The sequence below is a fragment of the Larus michahellis genome, chromosome 8, assembly GCF_964199755.1.
Source record: "Larus michahellis chromosome 8, bLarMic1.1, whole genome shotgun sequence".
Lineage (NCBI taxonomy): Eukaryota > Metazoa > Chordata > Aves > Charadriiformes > Laridae > Larus > Larus michahellis.
The window spans coordinates 32137146-32152094 of NC_133903.1; the positions used below are offsets into that span (position 1 = coordinate 32137146).

General features: G+C 36.1%; 1 protein-coding gene across 4 annotated transcripts in view; it reads right to left on the reverse strand.

Moving 5' to 3' along the window:
• The window catches only part of DENND1B (DENN domain containing 1B), a 164324-nt gene that overhangs the window by 45973 nt on the left and 103402 nt on the right, over nucleotides 1-14949 (reverse strand). For all 4 annotated transcript variants that reach the window (XM_074596854.1, XM_074596853.1, XM_074596856.1 and 1 more), the window contains 3 exons: nucleotides 12358-12403; nucleotides 10220-10321; nucleotides 2071-2196 (listed from right to left, as the gene is read on the reverse strand). In XM_074596854.1, coding sequence (XP_074452955.1) covers nucleotides 2071-2196; nucleotides 10220-10321; nucleotides 12358-12403 — 274 coding nt within the window. The remainder of the gene's footprint in view (nucleotides 1-2070; nucleotides 2197-10219; nucleotides 10322-12357; nucleotides 12404-14949) is intronic.

Consider the following 14949-nt stretch of genomic DNA (forward strand, 5'->3'; position numbering starts at 1 on the left):
AGCTTCTAATAAATTTTTCCATCACAACAAAATTCTGTAAAATACTAAAATTAGTTAAAACAATGCGAACACAGCTCAAAAATAACAGTTACACTTTTTTTTTTTTTTAAAATACGCTTTGTCTTTGGACAAGTTGATGCCAATCCAAGATATGCTGGTATTTGCCAGCAGACTTCTGCCTGTTAAGATGTTCTGAAATAACATATCTTTTTTAAAAAAAAAACCACCAGGCCACAATGGTTTCATAAATATGTTCTTTTATATGCAATCAGTGGAGCCAAAAAAAAGAAAAAAAAAGCAAAAGAAATAATGCAGAAAGGCGGACTGCAAAGGTCACTTTGACAAATGTTTGCCAGTTGAAATGATGCATGGTGCACTACTTCCAATACAGAGCAAATGTAGATATCTCAGATATGCCAACAGATAAACTGAAATAAAATGGAAATCAGTTAAAAGGAGAGCTCATTTCAACAGAGACACTAACCAGAATGATAAAGAACTTGCACATTCAGTTCAACAAACTCACCAAACAAAGGACTGACTGGAGCCTATTTCTGGTCAGAACAGAGGTACTAGACTGACATCATTCTGTTCACATATATCGAATGTAGATTAAGACACTTTTTGACTTAACAGCTCTTACTGCAAGCTGCCATGATTGGCAGGCCAGTGTCCTCACCTTTAGACTAAGCAACAAATTAGATAAGCTCTTCTGAAGCACTGTCAGGTAATGCCACTGTAGGATAAATGACAACTATCTATTTCGTTCAAACTATTTGTTCGACAAGTTTGACACTAGTACTGCGTTGAACTCAAGCAATTTTGAAAACAGGTACAGTCATTTCAATATAGTATGCAAACTGGCTTTCCGTATCATAAGAAAACTGGAATGACTGCTAAACAGAAATACACAAACTAAACCCTTAAACATTACTTCATTTCTGCATGGATTACTTTTCATCTCAATAACAACTCTTGTCAGTGGCACAGAGAGCTAGCGTGTAAAATGCTTACGGCAAAAACGACTACCTGTAAGAGAACGACTTAAGTAGAAGGAAGACCCTGCCATACTGTTTTTTAATGTTTCCTCCAAGAGAAGGCCTCATCTGGAATTAATAGCTATCCTCCCCATTGCCACCAAGGAATACCACGTAGTTCTTTACCCAACAACAGAATACACTACCCTCCTCACCCCTAAACAAACACCCACCCGTGCACCCACACACCCACCAGTTTTAAAAACTTGACACCTCCATCAAGGATGATTTTCTCCTATCAAATCTCAATATTTATCTGACTCCATTAGACCACCAAACATCATAACGTCAGAATCTGATTCAGCCAACGTCATCTCAATGCATTTTATCAAACAGAACTACTATCAGTAGTTTGCAAATATCATAGGAAAAGAATCTGGACTGACAGATGAAATTAATCTCTGAATTGTTTCTGGCAAATTATTTTATCTCTAACAGGCTCAATATGTGACACCCTCAAACTAGAAAGGATGAAAGTCCGTAACACATTAATCTACTGAGTACCAGCAAAACGTCAGAAATACAAATTCTGAAGTTCTGATGGGAAGAAATGGGTTTTCATTTCTCCTAACTTCTCAGTGGAATCAAGATAAGCGTGTAATAGAAGAGATGCACATTTGACTCATAGCTAGCTTCTGCTAGGAAATAAAAGTCTTCTGGCCTCAAACACAGCAAAGTCTCTGAAAATGACGGAGGCTGAAAGGCACGGGCTCTTCGGTTCTTCACCACATTAAATCAGGTGACCTGTGTGTAAGTAGCTTCATTAATCCAATCTGATTTTATACTAAATAAATTATGAAAGCGATACAAAGGAAAACAATAGCTGACTTTGGATGAGTATTTATTTTTCAGTACAACTCACCGTCAGGAGGTGGGAGCGTCTTCTAAATTGACAACATAACCTTAGCATAGAGTAAGATTTAAAACATTTTCTTTGAAATGTTTCAGACTAAGATAAAGCATCCTTGCAAAGAATGTGACTGTGCTCTTACAAATTAAGGAAAAAAAAAAAAAAAAGAAGCAGCCGCCTTACTGGTTTGTATCTTAGTGCATCTCTGTAGGATCCAAACAGTGCTGCCTGTGCCCGAAGAAAGGCCTTGGCTACTCCATCACCCGTAGCTGTAGACTGCTTTTTCAGTTTATTTTTCAAGGCCGAGACCTGCACGACAGAGTGGAACAGTTAAATTAACACCTCAGAAATTGGTACAGCGAGGTATGAACCCAATCAGCAGGCAAACCATGGTGTCTACAGGTCAGCCAAAAATTCATCCTCCTCCTTGATAGCTTATCTTTTTAACTGCAAAGAGCACCTGCTGGTCTGTTAATTGAAATGAAAGCAGGGGATGATGGTCGAGTGCTAATGCAAATTGGTTTATGCTCTCTTTTTTTCCCAAGGCCTCTTGACATAAATAAGCTTAATTATTTTACAGTAAACTGCATGTGAGCCAGTTTCCTGCACAATTTTTTTTCTCAATCATAACATGTACCTACTTGTTTTGAATGAAGACAGTTGAGTATTTTTTATTTATGCTATGAAGGTTTATTTTTAAGGACTCTTAATGGTAACTTATTATTCAGTTTTAAGGATTTTTATTTTTTTTAAGGCAAATTACTATCTTACATGATTTCTCATGCTACTCACAATACCATGGGAGTAGCTGCTACCCCTGTCAAATAGTTGAGAAAAGTTTGTGTAAATTCGGTGATACATTGTCCTAGAAGATAAAACATATGCAAGAGGAAACAAAGAATAATACTTACAAGGCACCTGTAGTTTAAAAAAAAACCAAAAACACACCACAAGACCATTCTTATTTTAGTGCTTAACTTTTGTTTGTTTTGAAGGAGGTCTTTTCTTACTTGGCAAACAGCAATCGCTGATTATACAGAATTGGAAAAAAAATTAGAAATACTAATTTAGATGATGCTTACTTGGAAATACTTTGGAAAAAATCATATTATTGTGGAATTATTACAGTATTCTTTAGAGATGTAGAATTACACCCAGTTATAGTCTATAGTCTCCTCAGTTTCAACGTGACGGACATCTGGAGAACTAAGTCAACTCCAATTACGTTGAATACATGTTTCTATATCCCTTTGTATTGCAATATAACCAATAAAGCAATATTTAAGTCACTAAAAACTATACAAAATAACAGAGTTACTCTTTAAACAGAACATTATAAACATAAACTATCACCAAAACAGCTTTCACTCTCACAGAAATATATGCAAGAATGAGTATCTTTTCGTTTCTTTATGCAAGCAGTCCTGACTGCTCTTGTAGAAGATGATTGTAATTGAAGTGTCAACCTAATTAACAACTAAACTTTGAATAATGCTAATGAGAACTGAACATGGCATCAGAGAAAAGACCAGCTCTACAGGTGATAAACCTTCACTGTAGTGACATTTTCCAGTGTAAAGTCACAGTTACTGTGATCTGATCAAAGAGAGAGACCCCCATTGGGTCCAATTATAACTATAGTTTTGAAGAAAAAAATTATTGAGTTATGATGTTCATAATCTATGCAGAAAGGCCTTTACAGTATAGGTCTTTTCCCCATAGCTGTGATCTTTTCAATTTATATCCAAGCTCCATAGATCTAGATAAAAGTTTAGAGCCTGATTCGTTTAGCCCATGGAAAGAATACACCAAGGCTCATTTACGTTTTTTCCTCAAAAGAAAAAAAAAAAAAAAAAACTGTAAGTCTGAGTACAAAAACCAGTTAAGCAATTCAAGGTTGAAAAAAAATAAATGAATGCATGGTTTGGTTTGGGGTTTTTAGTTTTGTTTTGGGGGCTTTTTGGGTTTTTTTTGGGGGTGGGGGGTGGGTGGGTTTGTTGGTTTTTTTTTTTTCCTGTACTGTATAATCATTAAATCATTTAAGTTATTAAAAATAAAGTTAATTTCATTCCAGGGGAAATAAACATATATATCCTTTGTATAAGGGAAACGCGCCCATCAACCTTAGCTCAATTTCACTAAAACAAAAGTAGTAACATGAGGTCGAAAAAAGAACTGTCAACCTTAAAATGTTGTCTCTGTCATGACCGACGAAGCATCTTCAAAACATAAGGGACGGGAAAGGTAGAAAATTCTCTACATTCTTTTACATCTAGGTTCTTCTAAATTGTATCTCATGAGTTCGGGGAAATAATGGCAGACAATAAGGCAGGGTCAGAGAATAAAGGGGTAAAGATGACGTAGAGCAGAGGAATTAGAGGACGAAGTGGGGGATGTGAGGGAAAAATGGTATTTTCTGATTTTCTCAGTTCTGGCAGGCCCTATGTACCCTAACATGAATCAATAAACAGGATGCTTCAGGCAAAAGTGTGTTAAAAAGAACAATAGAAAGCAACAAATCTCCCGCTTCACTGTAGTATTGGTACGTTATTAGTTCAACGATATTAAGAACATCCCAATGGGCTGGCAGTTTGAAGGCAGGTTCTCCAGAACAAAAAATGTGTAGTGAGACACACATTTTTTTTGCGCTGCTATCCCGGAAGGAGTTCTACCCTCAAAAAGAATGTGCTGGAGTTCAAAGAAAGTTCTTCCACCTTCTGCTTCTCTCAGGAGGCTATGCTAAAAGGCAGGAAGAGCTCTATTAGATTATTCTGCAGAAGTACTAGGAGCACAGTGCTCTTTAGAAAAAGCCTGCAGAGATAATGTACGCCATGACCCTGATTTCCCAATCGTCACAACCGGAGCCCTGGCTGAAACGCTCCTCAAGCACCCCTGAGACCTGCCTAAGTTCCCTTCAAGCTGAGGTCGGCAAATTCGCATGCAGAGGGACAGTGCTTTCTCGGGGCTTATCCCACCACCAAGTGACGGCAAACCCAAGCTGCACAATTGGGTAGGTTGCTGGCAAATTCTCCCAGTTCCCCAGTTTAATCAAAGATAGCGTGACAAAGTAGTTATTATAGTCAATACAGTAGGTAAGATAAGAAACTGGGTGCTTTGAACTACTGAGGAGGACTTGGTGCACAGCAGGATTGTGATTGCTTAGATCCGTGAACCTAAACCCAAGGAAGTGTGAGACCCCATTGGGTGACATCATTAATAGCTCTTAAAATTTCAAAGACAATCCACACTTGTGGCACCAGGCCAAAAAAAATACCAAGCAGCATTTTCATCAAAATCTTTTCCTCATCTGTGCTTTAATCCTTCTATCTGTCTATGATTAAGAATGCCAAACTTTTTTTTTACCCTTCTTCGCATGTCTTAAAGTTTAAAAATAAATAACTGCAAACAAACCAACCACAGGGGTTAGAATGCTGTTAAAATTTATTTCTGGAAGCCACTAGTGATCCGTTTCAGAAATGGTATTATTAATTTACACTAGAAGCAAACTGGTTTTATCTTCTCCTAGCAACGGCTTCTCATAGGAAGGTGACTTCATTGGACTGCTAAACACTACCAATGAAGAGCAAGCAGAGCTTCAGGAAGATTTAAATCAATAGGACATTTTTTCAGAGATGTAGAAAGTCATGAGATTGATATGTGATTTTTCTTTCATATGTAAGTAAGTGTATCTAAAACATAGAAACATATTGTGCTGGACATTAAAAAAAAAGTATTATTTTTTAAAATAGTCACCTTATGTTCTAAGATTCCTAAACTATACCTATCTGATCAGAAACAAAACATGACTAATATCTCTACAATATTCATGTAAGTAGAAGAATAGAACTGCACATGAAGTTAAAAAATAAATGAATAAAATGATGTAACTATTAATCAAGGCCTTTGCTCCTGCAAAAAGTTAAGCACCCGTCTAAATTTAAGCACATATAGAAGTATTCAAAACATTTGTTGCCTGAGAAATGCAGAGCCATGCACTGGCATTCCCAAAAACTACTAGATCTCTGAAAAAAAGGTATCTGGGTATTTATCTGGTACCAGTGACAGTTGCTATGCTTTAAACTATTTTTCAGTGTTCCCCATCAAATCATGTCACTACAGAAGTAAGACCACTCTCAGCAGTGAGAAAGTGAGAGAAGATGGCAGAGAAGAGAACAAAACCACAAAATGGAATCTGATATGGTTTAAATCAGTCTTGTTAATGAAAGGGCTTCTACATACTTGATATTGTCTACACATGGAGGATTTAGGCATCTCAGCCCTCCAAATTTTATCGCAAATACTTCTTTATATGAAAACAACTACTAAATGCAAATGTTTTCAAAACTAGTTGTACTTTTCAATCTCACATTCTATAGCTTCTAAAACCATATCAAGGTTCAACAGAATCTCAACTCTAAGACTTATTCAAAATAAATAGTTGCCTCATAACACTGCAAACACTGGTGACTGCTCTGAGTTTCTAAAATATATTAGTAATATTTTTGGCTAGTTTCTGTTGGGAAAACTTAATAAATTAAATAAATTACTTAATAAATTACTTAAATTTTTTAAAAAAATCTTTTTAGTTGCACTGTTACACATTGACCATAACTTCTTTATAATACTACTAATCATTGTATTTTCAGAAATAATTTGCACTCCAAGTAATTGTTTTATAAGGTACCCGTTCAATTTTCTATGTGAATTACAGCCTGCTTCTCAAATGCTACTTTTAGAACAGTAATGTTTACACACCCAATTTACAGTGTTAAAATCTTGCGACTTAAGGAATCTCAAAACTAAAACTCTAAAAACCCATTTAGATTCTGTATCGCACCATAATGTGTAGCACCACACGCTACAAAGGCTATGCATCTTTCAACAGCTCTGTAGATTTTTATGGTCAATGATATTTAACGACCACAAAAGATGCTAAAAACCTATAAATCCTATTGTTTTCTGAAGATCATATTTTTAAGTAAGTTCTGCTTAGTCTATGAAAAGTCAGTAAGACTTGGTTGCTAAATGTGATGCCCTCAATTCTCCAAGCTTTTTTTGAACGCGTTAAAATTTAAGCAAAGGAGTAGTCGTCTTCTCACTTAACTGCAAGTAGCTATTGCAGGATCAGGCCCAAAGTTTATAAATTTGTGTCTACGGTCTCTGCTAATTTTCATACATCACAAATGTTCTTTGTCTAACGTCTTATGCTGTTGAAGTGGTGAGCTAAGTATTATTGTATTGGGAGAGTTACTCCCACAGAAGTGGCTACTTATTTTCATTTTTTTTAATTAAAAAATAATAGACAAATTCACAGTGAAATGATGAAATTTAAAAACAAGTGTTCTTGTCAGGAGAGAGGAAAAAGAGGGAGGTTTTCCCCCCTCTAAGAAAACAAAGGATTCCTGAAAGTCTTGCACTGATTTATTTTTCCAATTTTAAATACCTTAGGAGTAGCGGAACTGCTACTGGCATGGTAGTATTTCTAACAGTCAATAAATCTAAAATATTATGTGTGAATATTGGAATGAAGCCATTAAGAAGATTACAGCATGCAACGCAGCAGAGGGTCCGCATGAAAAAAGGACTGGTAATTCAGGACAACTGTGACCACTGACCTTTGCACAGTCAAGACCACTGGTCAGTCCGACAGAATAATAGAGTTCACATGCATAGAAAGTCACCTAGCCTGTAACTATAATTTAAATGCTTAAGTGAATGATGTAAAAATGCCTTTAAATCTCAGTTAATTTATTATACAGTTTATTAGACAATGCCATATAATAATGTTTTTTCAATCTTAAATTTATCATGAAAAAAATCACAATCAGAGCATTTTCATAGACATATTACTTATACACGGGTAAACTATTAAATACCTATGCTGCCAGGACATCATCAGGCTTATTGATCAAGAAAATAATTACTCCATTTCCTTCGGACACAAGAAACAGTTTTAGAAAACTCTTTGAAAATACGGCATTTGTTTTGTTAGCCTGTTAGCCAACCTGGAATCAATTTTGAAAGGGATAGTAAGGCTAGAGTTTCTTTTATATTTTCAGTTCTTCATCCTATATTAACACCCTTCAGAGGTACTCATTATATTTTTTCATCAGAAGTTTTAGTACCTTTCTACGTATGCTTATGAGGTTTATTTGTATAGCTTAAAATGCTTCACGTATGTAAATACCTTTGACATTTGCTTTAATGTTTTAAGTCTAACCATTTTGACTCTACATTCCTATGTCTTACACTTTTTCACCAAGTGTTAGCAGTTGCACTGCCCCTCATGAATGCAAGAGGCAGACAAGCATTTTGTCATTTTATGAGCCAAACACGGACGTTGTCTGTGCCTTTTGTTACCAGGTTTTCCAACTATAATTGTGTATGTTTTCCATTAAATCGTTTTAATTAAAGTGCTTTACAGATTGAAGTAGAGGAAGAAATGGGAATATTCAAATTAAAAGCTTCGTTAGAAAGCCCTCAAATTCTGCAAGTATACTTTGCACAAAACATAGTTGTTCTGTTTTGCTTTGTATTAGATACGGAATGAAATATTTTAAGCCTACCGCATAGTCTGTACACTTTGATAACCTTCATTAACATTAATAATAGTAAAACACATATATCCTGGGGGAGAATACACTTCTAGAAGTATGAAGATCTGCATCCCTATTTATTTCATGCTAGCCTACTCATTTAGAGATCATTTTGATATGCATCCGTAAAATACATGAGAAGTGTCTCTCATTGCAGAAAGAGCCGTTTTTCCTGTTTGAAGGACCCCTAGCTACAACTCCAGTATCTTATGCAACACAATGCCTAATTCTCAATTCTACATCTACCTATTATTTGACAAGAGGTATGTACCTCCGTGACATTATAACCTTAACCTGATTCACTGAATGCAAGGTCAGTTAAAATTACTGACACACCATAAAATGACTCACTCTTTACCTAACTTGTTATACTCTTGAATGATAGGGTACAGTCAAAATTACTGGATATACGTGTGTGTGTGTGTGTGTGTGTGTCTCTACTTTTTCATGCACTAACACAAAAATCACAAAATGTCATCTACATTTCTGAACTATAGATGATACTGAGTCAAAATAAAACTGACCAGACGAGCTATAAATAGTCTAGATTTTAACATCACTAAAATCAAAGGGAACTGGCATTAATATAATCATCAAGAGTTTGATTTCTATTGTACCAGATATATACAAATCACCAACAAAAACAAAAGACATAGTATGTCACTGCAGTGCCTTACTTTGATTAAGACAGTTTGTTTTTATGATTTACAATTTCAGAAAATGTAACTCTTTGATTTCACATTTTGATATAAAATTCTTTGTGCTGACAACCATTTGTGATAGCTTGAGCATCTATAACTAAATAATCAAAACAGTGGTTTCACAATGATATTCTTTTAGAGCTCTACTGGGAAAACCAAAGTAAGTGAATTTTGTGACTATTTAAAATGATATACAGAATATGTTCCCCTATAGGCAATAAGAAAAAAAAAAAAAAAAAAGGCGGGGGACACCCTCTGTAAGATCAAAGTCCAGAAAGAACTGGCACTTAATTTATCATCCTTTACAGACAAAAGACAGTTTTCGTCATTTCAAAAGGATCAGATGTCTTTTATGACAAACTGGGTTTGCAGTTTAATTTACAAATAGAATTCTAAGTAAGCAGTCTTTGCTCTGCCAAAGCAAATGACAAACAGTATAGGTTTTCATTCACGCAGCCCTCAGCAGGATAGAAGAGATTAAAATAAAACTGAAATAATTTAGAGAAAACAAATAAATGTTTCAGAAAGTTGAAGAAGATCAAAGCCTGAATTTTCTGACCCCAACTGTACAAGCATTTCTTATTATATTGACCAGTGCCATCAGATCATTAATTAAAAGGAAAGCGCTGGCAGGTGGCAGGGAAGCAGAAGCCGATAATTGGCCCCCTTCTTCTTTTTGCCTTCAAAAACTCTCTCGTTCTTTTGCAAGACATGCCACTAGGCAGACAGAAATGCCTACTTTGTAATATAATGATTAAGATGAGATGAAGAGACTCTTGCGTTTAAAGCAGCTATGCCTAATGAATGCAGCTAGCTTTATAATTATGATCCTACTTTTACAATAAGGAATACGATGTTCCATTCAACATCTCCGCAACTGTCAAAAAGGTAAAAATCTCAAATATAGGGGTCTGCACTTGCTGCTTTTCACCCCCTTATTCCTTTTACAGCAGTTAGCAAAACCAAGCAAAAATAACTACTAGTAATTCAAGCATCTGTATAAGAAAGAAAGAATGAAATATCTGAAAGACTCACCACTTCGCTAGGTAGGTTGTTCAGGTCATTAAAAGGGGTTTCTAGAGTGTTTGCGTCAACATTTAGCAAAACCACATCCTCCAGTGATCTATTTTTTACTCTCTGTTAAGAGGAAAAAAAAATAATATAGTGGAAAAGCATTTTACTATGGCATTCTCCTGAAGTACGTTTTTATTATAATGCGAGGGATTAGAAACAAGGATTTTACAAAGGACAAAAAAGGCAAAGACAACATTTTGAGCTTTAGATCTAGGATTTGTGAATTAGGTGCAGGATTCAGGGTAGCAGTTAAAAACAATTCCTCTTCATCAAACAGTAAGGTTATACTAATAATCTCTGAAGTAACAAGCATAGTCAAGAAATGCATTCTTGAAATGCATTACACAAAAGACCGTTAAAAATATAAGAACTACACATATCTATAATAACAGTTCATTCTCTCATATTTGCAAAAGATAGGATGTTAATCACATAATCAGATGAAAAACAGAGAAAACTATGTAATTATTTGCAGATTTATGTAAATCCCAAGTACGTGATATCTACTAGTGTTACAGAAGAATGGATGAAACAATCTTTCATCAATGAACTTGACTAGCAGCTAAGAATTAAATAATTTGTTCCTTTCAGGATGTCCTGGTTTCAGCTGGGATAGAGGTAATTTTCTTTCTAGTAGCTGCTGTGTTTTGGATTTAGTGTGGGAATAATGTTGATAACACATATTGTTTTAGTTGTTGCTAAGTAATGTTTAGAGTAAGTCAAGGACCTTTTCAGCTTCCCATAGAAGCTGAGAGGGAGCAGAGATGGAAATTGGCCAAGGGAATATTCCATACCATAGACATCATGCTCAGCGTATAAATGGGGGCTGGCCGGGCGGCAAGGATCTGTGATCGCTGCGTTGGACAGGCTGGGCAATCGATCATTGGGTGGTGACAGCAATTTGTGTTGCATCACTTTATGGTGTACATTTTTTTTACCATTATTATTTTTTTCCTCTTCCATTACTGTTCTATTAAACTGTCTTCATCTCAACCCCCAAGGTGGGGGGGGTTTCCCCCTGTTTCTCCCTCTTCTCCCTACCCTACTGTGGGTGGGGGGAAGTGAGTGAACGGCTGTGTGCTCCTAGTTGTCAGCTGGGGTTAAACCATGACACAGGAAAAAATGATAGAACTCTTTCCTATATGGTCCTCCTTCTGCGGTCCAGAAAGTAATTCCATAAGGAACTGAGTGACTTCTTTTTTGGAGCAAGCCTTTCTGTTACATTATTTTCTGATGGGATAAGGAAAAAGATACTAACCAAGATATTACAATCAATGTATGCAGATCATAAGAACGTGATTTAAGAGAACAGAAAGCTATGCCTAGAGTTAATATGATAGTACATAAGACAAGGCTCTGTTTTGGAAACACAAAAGTGCTAGTGGCTCAGACTGAAGGAGAACCCACCTCATCAGCTTAGCAAATGTGAACTGATTCTTAGAAACTGCCTCAGCAGAAGCATAAATCAAATAAACTTCCTAAATCAATTATCTACTCTGCATGATAATTGGACTACACACGTGGGCTTAATGGTGTCATCAAATGGTTATGGAAAGAGGCAAAGCTATTTATGACCCAGCTATTACTTACCACTTAGGTGAGTTCTATTGTTCTGTTGTATGTTTAAATCTGAAAAGACTACCTCTTGGGTTTTGGCAAAAAATACTCATTTCTAAAATTAATAGTTACAAACGTTATGGGATGAATGTTAGAGACAGATTTTCAGTGGGACAGGAACGTAAATTATCTGGGAAATCAGAGTGATGCTAATTCTGATTGATGGTGACTCCACAATAAACTTTAACTGTTCTTATTATTGGGAAAATCTGTTGCTGAAACACTAGAAAAGGCGGAAAAAAAGCTATCATTGAGATATTAAACAGACACAGAAAAAAATCATGATGTAGCACTTACATGTCTCCATGCTTTATGGAGACATGTAAGTGCTGCATCATGATTTCAAAAGTAAGATTTCAAAGAGGGACATTTTTACTTTGTAAAGCATCAGAAGCTTAAACTTTGTAATTCTGTACACTAAAAACCGGATTATTTCTGAAGCATTGCCATTAAAATTATTCCAAAGCGTATAGTAGACTTACCTCTATTAAGCTTAAGTGGACGCCAATCAGATAAGGCATTGGTGCACTGAAGAAAAAAAGTGCAAAAGACCAAATTATTGTTCGAAGTACAAACTAAACTACCACAATATTTGTGGAGCAAAAAATATTTAAAAATCTTGGCACGTACACTCCTCAGTTAACATTCACTGTTTAAGCCTGTATTAAATGTACACAGTTGCTACTGAATTTTTTACCAGACAAAGGAAATTTTATTTTTTTTACTCTCCAGTAAAGACAAAGGGCTCTGTTCCTAACTGTGGAAGTACGATCGAGAAGACCTGTAAGGCTTGCTAACTAGATGCCATACCTAGTTTCAATAACCACCCATACTGTATGGCAGAGCTAGCCTAGTGGATGTTCCAAAAGTGGTCTGTCTCTAGAATTACAATGGTTTTAGAACACCATTCTGGAGAATATGGTACCAGTTAGCATCATTCCACTGCAACGCAAACATCATTAATGCCAGTTTTGGTTCTGAATGGGCTTCTGAAACCCTTCCTCTGTGCACTCTGTAAGCTGTATAATATTCAATTTAACTCAAGATAGTAAAATTCTCATTTCCAATTTGAATAAGACAAGGAACTACATTCTCAAAATAAAACAAATTTCCATACAAAGCCTCTCTAGAGTGAGAGCTCCTGCAGTACACAAGCAAGAAACTGAATTAGTGAGGCTAATTTATTATGGTTTCCTATTATCTTCTGTTTCTTTCTCTAGTGAATGTGTTCTGGCAACATCTGACAAAGAATATACTCAGTATCCAGCGCTGAAGGAAAAAAACAGCATCACACTTTTGGGTACTGCAAGACTACTAAAAATATTCACTCCAGAAAAGCGAGCGATAGGCTGGTTTCAGCAGCTCAGCGGGAAAAAAAATACTAAGGGAGCAGAGAGAAAAACTAAATAAAAATAATCTCTGAAAAAATAAATGGCAGGTAACATGACTTATACGAAGTTACACAGATAGCTAACATACAGTAATTTCTCCCATTTTATTAATTCAATCCCAGATTTGAGCCACTGTCACTGACTGATTGGCGACTGACTTCCTGAGGCCCAGGGAGAGGCTCCACCACATCAGTTCACGTGGCCACATCAATTTGGTCCCAACTCCGGGAGCAAAGGTAGCAATTCTTACCTGCCTGCAGCTGCAGCCAGTTTTAGAAAAATCAGTACACGCTATGGATCAGCCAATTGCTCTATCTCCCACAGGAGAGGATTGATGCCCACCAAAACACCCCCATCCCCAAAAACCAACAACAACAAAACCCAAAAACAACCAACCACCCAAAACCCAGACTGACTGAGGCCAAAACAAGCTGCCATCATGTTCATACTATCAAAACAAAGGTTTGCTGAAACTGCAAACTGTCACGGCTTAAGACTTCTAAGCAACCGGACTTTCAAAAGGGGAAATGGAGACCCCTACATCCCCACAGACCTTTTTCTTAGCCCAATTCTGAAAAATTTGAGTACCTCCTGATGACTTCATCCAGGCCAAGGCATTTACGCCTTTGTGGATTGACTCAAGTTACAGAGAATCATAAATGGGTGTCCCTCCAGAGCAGACACGCGTATATATTCAGCGAGGAATCGGACAGCTTTAAATACAATTTTAAGAATGCTTTATACTATGTAAAATATTTAACCAAGTCAATGAGAATGACTGTGACTGACACGGGACTGAGGATTCTTCTGCTGAATATGCAGCAAAATAGATCTTCAGGTTCACCACATCAGAGTTATCTTAGCATTACAAATAACACAAACTGGAGAAACTACAGTGAAAACAAGCACTATATTACGTATGCTTTTTATGCACACTTGTTTTCTTGTACACCGACACTGTTCTAGCAGCTTCACCAGGCCTGCACTGACTTAAAATAGCTGATGATTTGCTCCATTAATAAATCTGTCATTGAAAAGGGTAGCGTGTAGCTCTTTTCTATAGAACAAAGCAACAGCTACATCATTTCAATTTTGAGAAGTTAACAGAATAGAGGTACAAAGCTAATTAGATCAACACAGCTTGGAAATGCATGAAATAAAAATTGCAGGTATGGAAAGTCAATTTGATCATTTTCAGCAAAGAATGAATTTTATTACTGCTGGATTCTGAAGTCTTAACACCAGAGATTTGTAATATGTACATGAAATTGCTTACTATGTTACTACTGCGAGCTGCAATATAGTTTTTCTTTTGCCTATGCATGCTATTACCAAAAATGTTATTAATCTACAACTTCGTTGTCTAAAATAATTACTATGTTATGCAAAACATGCAAGTTAATTGGAAAATAATTGTCCCATTCTCACGAAAACAGGCGTGCGTACATCCCAATTCAGAAGAGAGAGACCAAATCTCATAAAAAGACATGTTGCAATTGTAACTTGAATTTTCTAATTACATTATATTCTTAGCAGAGCATCAGTAGAACAGATGCTTTACCATCCACAGACAAAACTGTCATACATCCTTTTATCAGTGACTTTGTTTGCCAAGAAACTACATAGAAATTTGATGAAATTAGCTTTCTCCTTTACAAAAATTAATTTTATCCAAATATAATT